This window comes from Tympanuchus pallidicinctus, unplaced genomic scaffold, assembly GCF_026119805.1.
Source record: "Tympanuchus pallidicinctus isolate F22 unplaced genomic scaffold, pur_lepc_1.0 scaffold7, whole genome shotgun sequence".
NCBI classification, from domain to species: Eukaryota; Metazoa; Chordata; class Aves; order Galliformes; family Phasianidae; genus Tympanuchus; species Tympanuchus pallidicinctus.
Genome location: NW_026294791.1, coordinates 26725001 through 26737803, shown reverse-complemented (window position 1 = coordinate 26737803; position 12803 = coordinate 26725001). Strand labels below are relative to the sequence as shown.

At 44.8% G+C, this 12803-nt stretch overlaps 2 protein-coding genes across 3 annotated transcripts in view; both read right to left on the bottom strand.

Annotated features, from left to right (window-relative positions):
- LOC128072182 (uncharacterized) overlaps window positions 1-12803 on the bottom strand; it is a 406177-nt gene that overhangs the window by 278175 nt on the left and 115199 nt on the right. The window lies entirely within an intron of this gene.
- CUNH1orf21 (chromosome unknown C1orf21 homolog) overlaps window positions 1-12803 on the bottom strand; it is an 88013-nt gene that overhangs the window by 1048 nt on the left and 74162 nt on the right. For both annotated transcript variants that reach the window (XM_052665715.1, XM_052665714.1), the window contains 2 exons: window positions 6699-6775; window positions 3517-3577 (listed from right to left, as the gene is read on the bottom strand). In XM_052665715.1, coding sequence (XP_052521675.1) covers window positions 3517-3577; window positions 6699-6775 — 138 coding nt within the window. The remainder of the gene's footprint in view (window positions 1-3516; window positions 3578-6698; window positions 6776-12803) is intronic.

Sequence of the window (12803 nt, the reverse complement as noted above, 5' to 3'; positions counted from 1 at the left end):
CACCTGGATGTATGCAGCCTTACAGATCCATCACTACAGCGCAGTCTCCAATGCAAAAGCAACCAAGTGCATAATCAAATGAGCAATGCTACCATGGAGGCACTGCATCACATAACCTCAGCAAGAGCTTAACAAAAGAGCAAAAGACACTATTCATATTGAAATCATAGTTGCACAATGAAGGAAAACAAGTTAAGCTTCAACAACCACAGCTTTTGTGCAGAGCAGGTGTGCTGCACTTCCCGTATCATCCAAAACTCAGCAGCATCTCCCAGGATATCAGCCTTGGGAAGAAACAGCCGGAGCTCAGCTTCTGAATGCACAAACCACCCAAAATACCCTGAGTAAAACGAGTGCCTCAAATCTGGGACTGAAAACCTTCACCTCTGGACTATCCCCTTTGGTCCCACATACTGGGCTGTGTCAGCTGGGAATCAAGCTGAGCCACAGAACAGAACGGGTGCCTGCCCTTTTCCAAAAGAAAAAAGGGGGGGGGAGGGGGAAAGAACAGAGGCTTCTTGGGATGCATAGTTGATGTAGGGCACGTGTTGGTGACAAAATATTCTGCAATTAAAGTCCCCCTGACAATACTGAGCTCATCTTGCTGGAGGGCCCCTCCTCTGTGCCCAGCACTTACACAGCTGCCTGTGGCCCCACACCATTAATGACAGGGCTTCCTCTGTACGACCAGAAGTCCCAAGGGACTGATCAGCCCTCATTTCAACTCAGCAGCCGCTGACCCAGAAAGAAACAAATTCATTCTTTGATTCAGAAGGAGGAGTGGCTGGTGGGATGCAGAAATATGGCCTTCACAGTGATGCGCAAATCCATCAGTGCTGGGGACCACCAGGCAGGCCTTCCACCCTCAGCTCTACACAGAGAGACCCCAAAAAGCAAACTCAAAGCCCAGGTTGTGGCAATGCCCAACTGCAAGGTGAAAAGCCCCCACTGCACTACGTTACAGCCAAAGGTGGCTGTATTTGGTGGTGGAGAGGGGCATGTGGAGACAGGATGAGGGAAATGGCTTGAAACTAGAAGAGGGTACATTTAGACTAGATATTAGGAAGACATTGTTTATTGTGAGGGCAGTGAGACACTGGAACAGGTTGCCCAGTGAGGCTGTGAATGCCCCCTCCCTGGAGCCATTCAAGGCCAGACTGGATGGAGCTGTGAGCAACTTGATCTGGTGGGAGGTGTCCCTCCCTATGGCAAGGGGATGCAACCAGATGATTTTAAAGGTTCCTTCCAATCCAAACCGTTCTATCATTCTATTTTTTACTGAGAAACCCTTGGTTTCCCACACTGCAGGCAGCAGGCCAGCCTCCCGCCAGCTCAGCAGCTGAGGGAAGATGGATGGCACTGGGAGGGAGCAAGGAACCCAAGCAGCCCTGCAGCTGCTCCTCCACCCCCTTCCCTTCTCTGCCATCACCAAGGTGGAACACAGCTCTGTTGCAAAGCCTGATGACAAAAGGCAGTTTGTTTTATGGCAGCCAGGAACAACACTGGAGCGAAGGCAAGGCAGCCTGGCTTGGCAGCTTGCACAAGAAAATCACCAGTTTCACTAGGGTTATATGTTGATCTGAGAGGACATTTTTTTTTAGTTTGTTTTCAGAACAGAAGCTTTTGTCTACCCTTTATTCCCTAATGGGATTTTTATCAGTAACAACAAAGTTTATCAGCTCTCCAGGCAATGCTGAGGAAGGACGGTGTGGCCTGAGCACAAACCCCTTGAGCCCTTGGGCAATTTCTCCTCTACCCAAATACCAGGAGGGATGGAACCAGTCCTACATACTGTGCCTCGGCCTACAGGAATGATACATGTTTAAATAAGAATTTCTGATGATCGTTTACTGCTCCGCAGGCAGGATTCAGAGAAAGCAGTCATTTTTGAGACCTTTATTTGTGATGGCCACTGTCAAGATGCTCAATAAAGTAAGTTTTCCAAACTGGCTGTTGACATTTCTTTTACTCCACGCCTTCCCAGAAGCCCTGATGGGACAGAAGCCAAAGAGTGTTCAAATCTAAGGCCTTGAGCTTGCAATGACTGCACTCAGGAGAAAACTCAATGCGGTGAAGACCAGGACTCATAACAAGGACATGGTTTGACCTTCACAGCCACAGACAGTAATTCACAGCCAGGTTTCTCCCACCATGATGAGTGCAGCAGCTTCCCCCAGGTGCTGTCCATTCCTCCCCTGGGCACGCACACATCGCCCTTTATCTGGTGCCACTTGCACCTCCTTGTGGGGTTTGTGCCTTGCTTTGGATACACAATTTCTCCTGTCTCCACTCTGCCCAGCTACTCCATAACCTCCCATATTTATATCCCTGTCTTCTCACCAGGTTTTCTCTCCCTCTTCTTTTTTTTGCTTTTTTCCCCCACATTCTGGCACCCTGCAAAAAGGCCTAGCAGAACTGAAATGCAGCTGACTGCCTTCATAGCTCAGCATTCAGCACTGAGCTTTATACTGGGGCTTCTTCCTACAAATCCAATGGATTTAATTTTCATAATTACATCAAATGTTCCATGTAAGCAGTTTGGTTCCAGCTCCTCTCATAAGGACAGACACTCAAACAGAGGCACTAACAGATGTCTCCCTTCAAATGCCTCACAGTGTTTTGACATTGAATTTTGGTAGGCAGAAGCATCCTGCACTGCATTTGACATTCTGATTTTTACCTTTGGGCCATTTTTACAGAAGTAAAATCAGCTCTGCGATGCCAATACTTGCAGCTAGGAACATGGCACATGATGGGTGCCAGCAAGGGATGGAATTTCTCCCAGGAAAATTCTCCAGGTCTTTGCATCAAGGCTTTTTTGACCTCTAGGACTCATGAACACTATTTATTTTCAGTTGCCAAGCTGTCAGCCTGTGTCCTTTGGATTCCACGCTTGGATTAAAGACATTTCAGCCAGCCCTCTTTTTGCTAAGTCCAAAATAAACTTTTAATTTTCTCTGTAATTCTTATCACGCTCATGATAACTCATGTAACTCAACTGTATTAGATGACGTCAGCAGTTTGAAATGCACAGGAGCTGTCTGTCTCTTTGACATGTAAGACAGCATATTTCATCTTAACTGGCAGCCCCCTGATCTATATAGCAAAGCAGTGTAAGAGCCCCAGAGAACATCTGCAAGGATCTGAGAGAGTGATCCAAAGCGAGGAGACAGTCAGCTGCATCTCCAGTGCGGCAGCTGGTGAACAAATGACACTACTGCCCCAGAACAAACCTAGAAAACAAAACTAACCTGAATTCTAATAACTAGTACAGCCATCAGATGCTCTGGTCTGTAGATAAAACACATCTTTGGAAAACTAATTTCACTGGAGATGATGCATTTCACATTCCGGAAGGTGATGCTTTACAGAAAAAGCAGCTCGATATTTATAGGATTAATGCATTTGTTCAAGACCCTTGGAGAAGTGTAGGACACAGATGCCACAGCAGTGCCCACTTTTCCTCCCCACAGAGCTGGGAAAACAGGATCAAAACAGAACTTTATAGCTTCTCACCTTTTCAATTTTTTCATCGAGCATTCTGAAGAATTCTTGTTGGCTTTCAGAGATGTGCATGCTGAAAAGCAAAGGCAGAGCATCAGTACCAACAGAACTTTTTCCATTTAAAAAACACTCATAATGACCCAGCTTTAAGTGTTACCTCCATGGAAAAACACTCACTTCATGATTTTGCTCTACAGAAGACATTCCTGCATTTGATTCTGCATGTGTGCTAGACCTGGGATGGTAACCAGCATCCACACGTATCCAGAGGAAACCTGACAGCCCACTCCCTCTCGTTGGGCTGGAAAAGCCCCCTCAAAACAAAGCACTGAAGACTGCCAGCTTCACCAGCACAAAGTGCCTGCAATGTGAGATGAAGGTCCAAATCACAGCCTTGTTCTGCAAAACCTCTCTGCCCCACTACAGCTGGGCAAGTATTCAAGTGTGGCCTCAGGCTCAGCTTGGGTGACCTCACAGACCATTCACATCAATCAAATCTACAGCATCAAGAGGCTCAGCATTTAGTGAGAGGGTTCTGCATTAGTGAATAGGGCTGGAAACAACAGCTTCTGGCTGTCAAACACTTGATGGTTGCACCAGACAACAAGCCCTTCCCCAGGGGTGACCTGTGATCCCAAAATACAGCAAGGGCAGACACAAAGGGAAAGAGTGAGGAGATGAAGGTGAGGATGTGAAGCAGACAATGCTTGGGGTGTGTCTGCTCTATTTATGCTATGGGGTGGTAAGAGCCTCTTTCCTGAAATAACAACATCCCTTCTGCAACACAGGGGTGGAGCTTCCTCTGGAACTGCAGCAGAGCCCTGGGCATGCGGGGTCTGCAGAGAAATGCCAGGCACTGCAGGCAGGAAGGAAAAAGAGCAGAGGGAGAAGGAATGGGAGACTGGTGCCAGTCACAACAGCGATGCCAGGTAGTCTGAAGGACACACAGATCTTGGAGCTTTTCTTCAATGGTAATGGGGACAACATGCTTATATGGGGCAGCAAATCTTGCCATCTGTCCTCTGGCCAGGCAGATTCCTGGCCCTGAAGACCCACTTACTCTACAGATGATAATGTAATTTTTGGAAGCAGATGAAAAATTCCTACACTTAAAGTCCCCAGCAGATTGCAGAATTCAATCCCCAAGCATCACCATTGGACAGAAACAGCTGTTGGCAAAGGCTGCTGCTCTGATGACCAAAACATGGAGATTTCTCAGCAGATGGAAGAAGCGTGATCAGAAGCCCTGTTGTAATGCTGGTACACCCAATTGGTAAGGAGGTGCAGGAACTCAGCCCCAGCAGAGACATCGAGGGACCTGCAATGTACAGCAGGGAGGGGAAGTATCCCCCCTGAAGCACAGCTCCTGCTGTACTTCGTGAGATGGAGAGAACTCTGGAGACATGTTTTTGCCTTCACACCATCGTAGATCCAGTTTTGGGTCAAATCAGACTGTTCACTTCAACCACAGTTAGTAAGAAAGCTAAGTGGAGGGGAAGAAAAGGTATTGCATTGCCATAAACATCAGTATTCCCATTGGGGATAGGACACGATCCTCAGAAAAGTTTAACCAAGCAATAAAATTGCCCTAAAGATGCAGCACACAAATGTGACAGTGTGTGTGTTTTGAGGAGCTGTGGGAAATTATAAAATCCTTAGCAGGGAATAATACTGAGAGAGAAAAGCACCGCACTGGAGCAGAAGAAATCTTCTTCCCCAGAAAGAAATCAGAAAACATCAGGAAGCACATTTGTGTTTTAAATATTCCGTGCCTGGCTGATGGAACACATTTTACCAAAAAATAGGATTCTCCAAGATGTCAGTTGGTTTGTAAGGGCAAGATGCAAGGACGAAGCCCCATGAAGGTACAGCTTCACTAGCACCCAGCATGGCAAGGAAGGACCAGCTCCTTGGCCTTGCCAAAGTCCCCCTAAATTTACTGCTGGCTCCTTACATATTGCTTTAGAATTCCAGGGCTGCAGATGTAGAAACCGAAATCCTCCTATGTACAGGAAAAGCCCTCACAATCTTACTTTGGTCTGCTTTTCAATTTGAAATAACACCCATTCTTGCAAGGGTGCTAAAAGAAACTCCTTGCCATTTACCTGCCTGTTTCTGCTCCTTTAGTTAAGTTGCCCTTTTCCACGCTGCCCTGGATGCACTACAAGAGCGGACTCTTCAAAAAGAAGGGCTCCTTTTGGCCCAGGCTGACTAACACTTGCAGGCACAGAAGAAGACAACTGTCCTTGATATCAAAGCACTGGAATACATCTTTGACCCTGCTGGGAAGGAGCAAGCTGCAGTAACGAAGCACAGCTTTGCTTTGCTGAATGGTGGTTCTACCCTCACCTCCTTGCTGCAAATTTCTTTGCAATTACATCCAAAGCACTTTGTCTCCTCTGTTCGAAAGGAGACTGAATTACACTGTCAGTTCATTAGGAAATTAGTGAAACTGCACACAGTTCACCTGGTATGTGGCAAGTTTAAGTTAATAAGTGTCCTGAAGGCAGAGCATAAAGAACAGCATTACTGCTGATGTTCAAAACTCAGCAGCAAAGGTTTATCGTCTCTCTGTTAAGAACCTGATATATGGCTCCTCACAGTGTTATCTTCAATCCAATTAGTGATTAAAACATAATGGTAAATCAGATAAGAAACAAGTAACTACCACCAGTGACAACCCTGCCATAGAAGCTAAATATTTCACAGCATATGCCACGTGGACTGATCTCAGCCAGGCCATCTCAGCTGCGAATCAACCTTCATTCCAAGAAACAACCTCACTGTTTGAAATGGAAGGGGTTCTCCCAGGGGTCTGACAGGCTCTATGTCTGCTAACTTAAGCCAAGAGCCAGCAAAAGCTTCCCTGGGAACTTAGCTGCTAGTGATCAGGAACACCAGTGCACAAATATATTTGTCTGTGTGTAAAACATGAAAAACTGAGAAGTAACACAGTAGGTATTCCTGTAAGGCATGGCAAGGTGCATCTCACACACGTTTGAGTTCTGCATCTCAGCTGTGCGAGGGACAGGACACTGCAGGAGGCTGATGCCAACATTACTCTTACCTGATTTAGTTCAAGTGGGTATGGATTTAGGGCTGCTCGAACCACCAATTGGCTTAACTGGGCCACAGATACTACTTCAATTCCACAATTGTTTGTATTAAAATTAAATAAAAACAACTGAACTTACTTTGCTCTGGGTTGATGTACTAATCCTGGGATCTCTTTATTAGATTTAAGTCTTACATTTGAACTGGCACTTTTTTCCTGGAACACACAGAAAACACAACAGAGATATCATCAGCATTTATCAAGCAACAAAGCACGCAGCATTTCTCATCACAGTGCCACACTCTGCTGCTCCCTGCCACCTGTGCAACCAAACGAGAAAAGCTCACCAGAAACAAAATTGAAGGCAACACCACTGATGCTACAGCCTTGTAAGATGCAGGGCCATCGTCCTGGGTGGGAAAGTGTGAAATAATCCCTGCAGAAGCCCCTCCAGTCTGCATGGTGTGCTTGGGATAGCTGGTGGGAGGGAGCTGAGTCAAACTTGCAGCATTCCTGCCAAGCAAATCCATCCCCATCACTTCAGTGACAATTCAGGGAATGCGAACCCAAGAATCAACGTTTCTGTGTGTAATTTTGACGGTTTTGTTTTGTCTTATTTAGTCTTTAGATGTCTGAATCACACACGTGATTTTTAAGAGGGACACTAAATCACTGAATTTTAAAAAAAGGCAGGCTGTCTAGCATTTAATATTTTAATGAATAATTCTACAAGACCCGTAAGCATCAACTGCCTCAGCAAATTTAACACTGTTTAATGCATGCCTTCTAATCATCCCTAACAGAAAACAGTGCCTTGCATGAAAATAAAGTGAGGGAGAAAGAAGCCTCTATCCCAAGTCCTAGCAAACATCCACCTGCCCCAGCCCCAGCCTTCCTTGGATCCCTGCACTGGAAAGCCAAAGCAGCAGAACAGGACAGAACCGTTTGCTTTAAAATCATTTTATAATTGTGAGCACTACTGGTGATAGGCAGACAGCTGCACTGGATGATCCTGCAGGTCTTCTCCAACCTCGGTGATCCAGTGACTCTATGATTCCAACTGTGGGTGACTGACTTACTTACCCAGGAAGAAGGAAATAGATTTTGAGTTCACTTGACTTCAATAATGCAAAGTTTACTCTTTCCCTCCTACTGCTTCTGATAATTAACACTCCTCCATTGTTTATTACTTACAATTCTTCTACCTAACCAGAGAACATGTCACCTCCTCCATCTGCTGTTCAGCAGGAACAAACAAAAGGAGTTGGGAGGGAAATGAAAACCAACAGGGCCCCAAATCGGCTCGGTACTTCATTTTTCACTGCTATTTATGGCACTGATAGTTCATCACACTGACCAAAATAAAGGCTTCGACAGAAGCTGATATTCAAAAATAACTCCTCAGAGTATACTCAGATGGAATATTCCCCTCCATCACTTGGAAGAGAAACTGATTCATCAGAAATGAATGGTTTGGATTCTGACTTAGAGTGCAGCCAGACGACCTGGGAGCCATGAGACACACACTTGGCCTGCCCATTCACTTGGCGTTCTGCTGCCCCAGGCTCACCCACCCTGGGTTGCAGAGGCCCTCCTTTCAGTTCAGCCTCATTTTCTCTCTTTTTGAAGCACAAGAGCAGTCATTAACATTTCATAAGTTAGCACGCATCGGCAGAACCACAAGTGTTTTTAGAGTCCTAATCTGCTGCAAATAGAAATTAATATGCTAAATTCAGCCCTTAATCTAGCTCTGCTTATACGGATTATTGGAAGGAAATGCATCAAATAATGCCCCTCACCAGCGCTTCAAAAATAAACCCTCCAGGATGCTGTACTTAGACAGGGGCATTAGCTAGCTTATGTTAAAAATGCTCACAGTGGTACATTTAACTCCCCATTATTTTGCAATTAATCATTATCAAGGTAAAGCTGTCAGCAAATCAAGGTGATTTCATTTGATAGATACATAAATTACTGTTAATTCCTCCATAAAGGATGTGCCATATCACAATTTTGGGGCATTAACAGATGGCAGTGACTGCACCACCAGCTGCTATTAACACAGCAACAGCCACTACTGCCATTGTAATTAAATCTCTGTCAGCATTTCCCTTGGTGCTTCCAAAGCCATCTCCAGCAGCACTGGTACTTCAGGTATTTTCTTAAGGTGTCTACAGAAGGACAGAGGTGAGCTGCTAACAACTCAACTCCCTTCAAACTCGTGGCTACACACAGGGCTTCGTAATGCAAGGCTGAGAGCAAGATGCTCTCATAAACACCAACGTATTTAATGAAGAGACTGCATTTTGTTCCATGTGTTTCTTTCCTTAAATGATGAGACAGGCCAGAAAGAAATCAATTAAAGATGCAATTAGCAATTCTGCCACCTAATGGCTGATTTTCATTAACCAGCAGTCGCATGTTGGTCTTCAATCGTTTCTCTCTAACGTAATTGAAAAAATATGCAACCAGACAGGGGAAAAGGCACAGAACAGGAGAACTGAATGCCAGCAAAATGAGCCTCTTTGTATTGACGCAGCTGGAGTGTGGATGGTGCTGACACACAGAGCCCACCTTCCTCCTATCCGTGCCATCACTCTTCCACAGTAAGTCTCTCAACATCAGCTGTGAGAAAAGCCAACGTTGGCTCAAACTCTGATCCCTCCCAGACGTCTGTGACTGCTGGTAGGTCACAATGTGGGCTTTCACACAGGCTGATGGACGCATGAAAGCAGTCAGTGGGTGCTGGTGTTGCTCCGTGGCTGATGCATGCATTGCCCCAGTCCTGGGCAGCACCTTGCAATAGATATCAGGCTTGATTTCCTCAGCTAAGAAGGAAGGGCTTGCTCATGATGCCTTCTCCCTACAAAAGATCATTCTCAATAAATCTGACACCAGAAAATAATTTTTTGAGTATGTTTGTTAAGTTCTACCCTTACGTAACAGACAGGGAGAGCTCAAAACCTGAAGATTTCAGGTTGAAATCGTGGCCATTTAAGCATGGAAAGAAAAGGGAGGCAGAAACATGTGGGCAGGTACTGTTGGAAGAAAATCAGATTCTTTGAACCTTGCCAACATCACGCATGCAGCCTGCAGAAACGCCAGGATCATAAGCCAGATTTGGCAGAAAGAAATCCTATGCTTTTGATCAGTAGCTTTCTCAAACTCACTACAATCATCCTGAAACTCACTCCTCCTTGCTAGGTATAACTGGGTGGTATTACTGTATGGACTGCAGCTCCAGAAATGCGGAATACAGAGGAGAGCACACACACACCTGCTCAATCTTGCTCAGCAAAATATGATTTAAAGTATTGATTACAAGGGCTGGAAGGATCTGCTTTTTCCTTAGATTGGCTTATTCACTGGATTAGCTTGCACATTCAGCTGAAAGTAAGATGAGTTAGAGCAGTAATTTGTAGCTGCTTTTTTAAGTGCCTTTGAAGAAGCTAAGATCAGGGGTGATTAATAGCAGAAAACCTAATGAGCCAATTATGCTCAAGTAAGGCTGTGGGATCCAAACAAATGTGAAAAATCATCCAAAAATGTAAAGTTGAGAAGAAAATTAAAAAAGAAGAGGAAGAAAAGAGCTCCCTCTGGAGAGAGTCAAAGGACTTCTCCTGAATATCTAAATACAGTTCATGGATGTGGCTCTGGGCAGCCTGGTCTGGTGGTTGGTGACCCTGCACATAGCAGAGGGTTGAAACACTGTGGTCCTTTTCAACCCAGGCCATTCTATGATTCTATGATCACTGAAGAGCAGAAAAAAAAATAAAAGAGAATTTCCGACCACTAAGGGGTTTTTAAAGGCATTAATATTTACTAGGTCTAACAGCAAGAAATTTTTAAACCTCCCCATCAGCTTTTCAACCCCTCCTCCTTCACTGTGCACATTAGAAAGCCTTGACTACTTGGTCATGGGAATTCCAATGGATTTTTTAGAGTAACCACATACCAGGAAGGCTAAAGATGAACTGAAATACTGATGTAGGAAGAGATGGATCGAAGGCAGGAAACAAAGGCAGTTAAACAGACAAAACGACTGGTGAGAAACAGAAACGATAAATACGAGCAGCCATTTCCTTCGGAACCTCTCAGCTGAACTTTGCCATTCTATTCTTGTTTCACCCAATAAATGTGTGGGGATTGCACATTTGAATCTTCCCATCCAGAAAAATAAAAATGTTTCTATCTCCAAGCTCCTTCATGCAGACACGCTGCCAAACTTCACACCTGAAGGGGTCCCTTCCAAGAAAGTAGAAGTCGCCTGCAAAGTGCCTCTGTTCTGAAACAGGAGGATGGTGCTGCCCTGAACATCAGGGCTTCTCAGCTCTTCCATGTTTGGTGGTACTCCAGGATGGGAGGCAGATAAAGGGGAATGTCTACAAGATTTCCAGGAGGCAACAGCCTGCAAAAATAAGTTGAGGAATGACCCCTGTACAACTGCTCTGCAAGAGCCTGAAAACTATCCCTCACCGTTCTGTACAGCACATAGTTTGGGACTGCTTCAGGGCATGAAGGATATTTCCTCACACTGAGAAATGCCCAGAAATACTGCAAGGAAAATGGAGACCTGCTCACCAACCCTCCTAATATACCCCATCTTTAATGGCTCTGGTACGCCAGGATGGTTGAAAGTTTTATCTAGCAAATAAAAAATAGATGGATCGAGTTTTAAAAGACCAGACTGGCTCTGGAGGAAACTTTAAAAGGATTTTAGGGCACTTGGCAACAGAAAGCACAACCAACCTTACTTTTGCTCTTTTGCAGGTATGTCAGCCTTCTGGACTGTACAGCCACCCTGGCTCAAAGTTATCTTACTGCTTTTTAAGCCTGTGTCATTAATTATTCTCTCCCTCTCAACAAGCTCTTTACAGAAAGATAGTTATTTATAGTAAATGTATATATTACTTGTGCTCTGAAATTTTTCATGGATATCTCCTGAAAGCAGTTTTCCAGCAAGTGTAGTAATGTGGAAAAAGCTGGCATTAAGCATGAAACAAGGGCATGGCATGAAGTCTGTAAAACATTTATGACCAGGAATAAACAACATAGAGCCTTAGAAGCAATCTGGTGTGTTAAGCAGCCTGTTTGCATCAGGACACATATCCATTAGTTTGTGCTCCAAGAAGGCACTTTGCTGGAATGACAAGCAGGTTATTGCTACTGCAATTTTTGCAGAGGTTCTTAGTGGGATCGGTTTGAAGAGCTTTATGTCCTTCAAAGACATGCAAGAGAAAATATCTAGAGAGCCAAATGCATCATTTCCAGGCTTTTTAAATAGGTGGATGCAAAATTTTTTCTGAGGAGAGAATGGGCTTTGCCAGCCTGCTTGCAGAATGTGCCTACACCCACCCTGAAAGATGCCTCCAACAGCACAGACAATCACAGCATCCTGAGACCTTCCTGCACAGACAGAACCAGCCAAGACCAATGACAAACACAGCTCTGAATGCTCCCATACACTACCTCACGGGTGTCCAACCTTTTGGCTTGCCTAGGCTGCTTTGAGTGAAGAGGAATTGTCTTGGGTCACATATACATTGGTCAGATTTATTTCCATTGAAACTGGACAGAATGAGCACAGTAGCTGCACTTGATAGGGCAAATTCCCAGCTACACAACAATGTTTTTCATCAGTCACCACCGTTAGCTATGCAGCAGTGAAGACCCTGCATGCTGTGATTGTAAAAACCTGCACCAACAGAGGTGACCCACTATCACTGTCACCCCTGCTCAAGAGCACCACCAACCCCCCACTGTGCCAGCATCCACTGCCTGGTCTCATAAATGTTCAGCAACCATTGATGAATGTTCATTACTCTTTTCTCAAGATATTTCTGCCCCTTGTACAACCAGAGATAAATCTAAGGCTCAACTGTAAACACAGATCTCTTCTGTGTTCGTCGCTTGCCAAGTCAGCAAGGAAGAAAAACTGAACTAATTAGAAAACATGGTGCAAATCAAGAAAAACAGTTAAACCAAATGCAAGCAGAATAAACAACAGCAAGAAGTAATCCTGACAAGTGTCATGGCAGAAAAATTACAATAGCACTACTCATCAATACAAATGTACTTGCAACGGGAAGGTTTTGAGATGCACAGCCTGCATGGCTGGTTCTCATGCATAAAGCAGCAGCATCAATACAGAAACCACCTCCATGTGTCCCTAACACACAGGCACTCCCACACCAGTTATTCCCACAACGTTTTTCCAGTTCCCACAGCCTGACATCACAGGAAA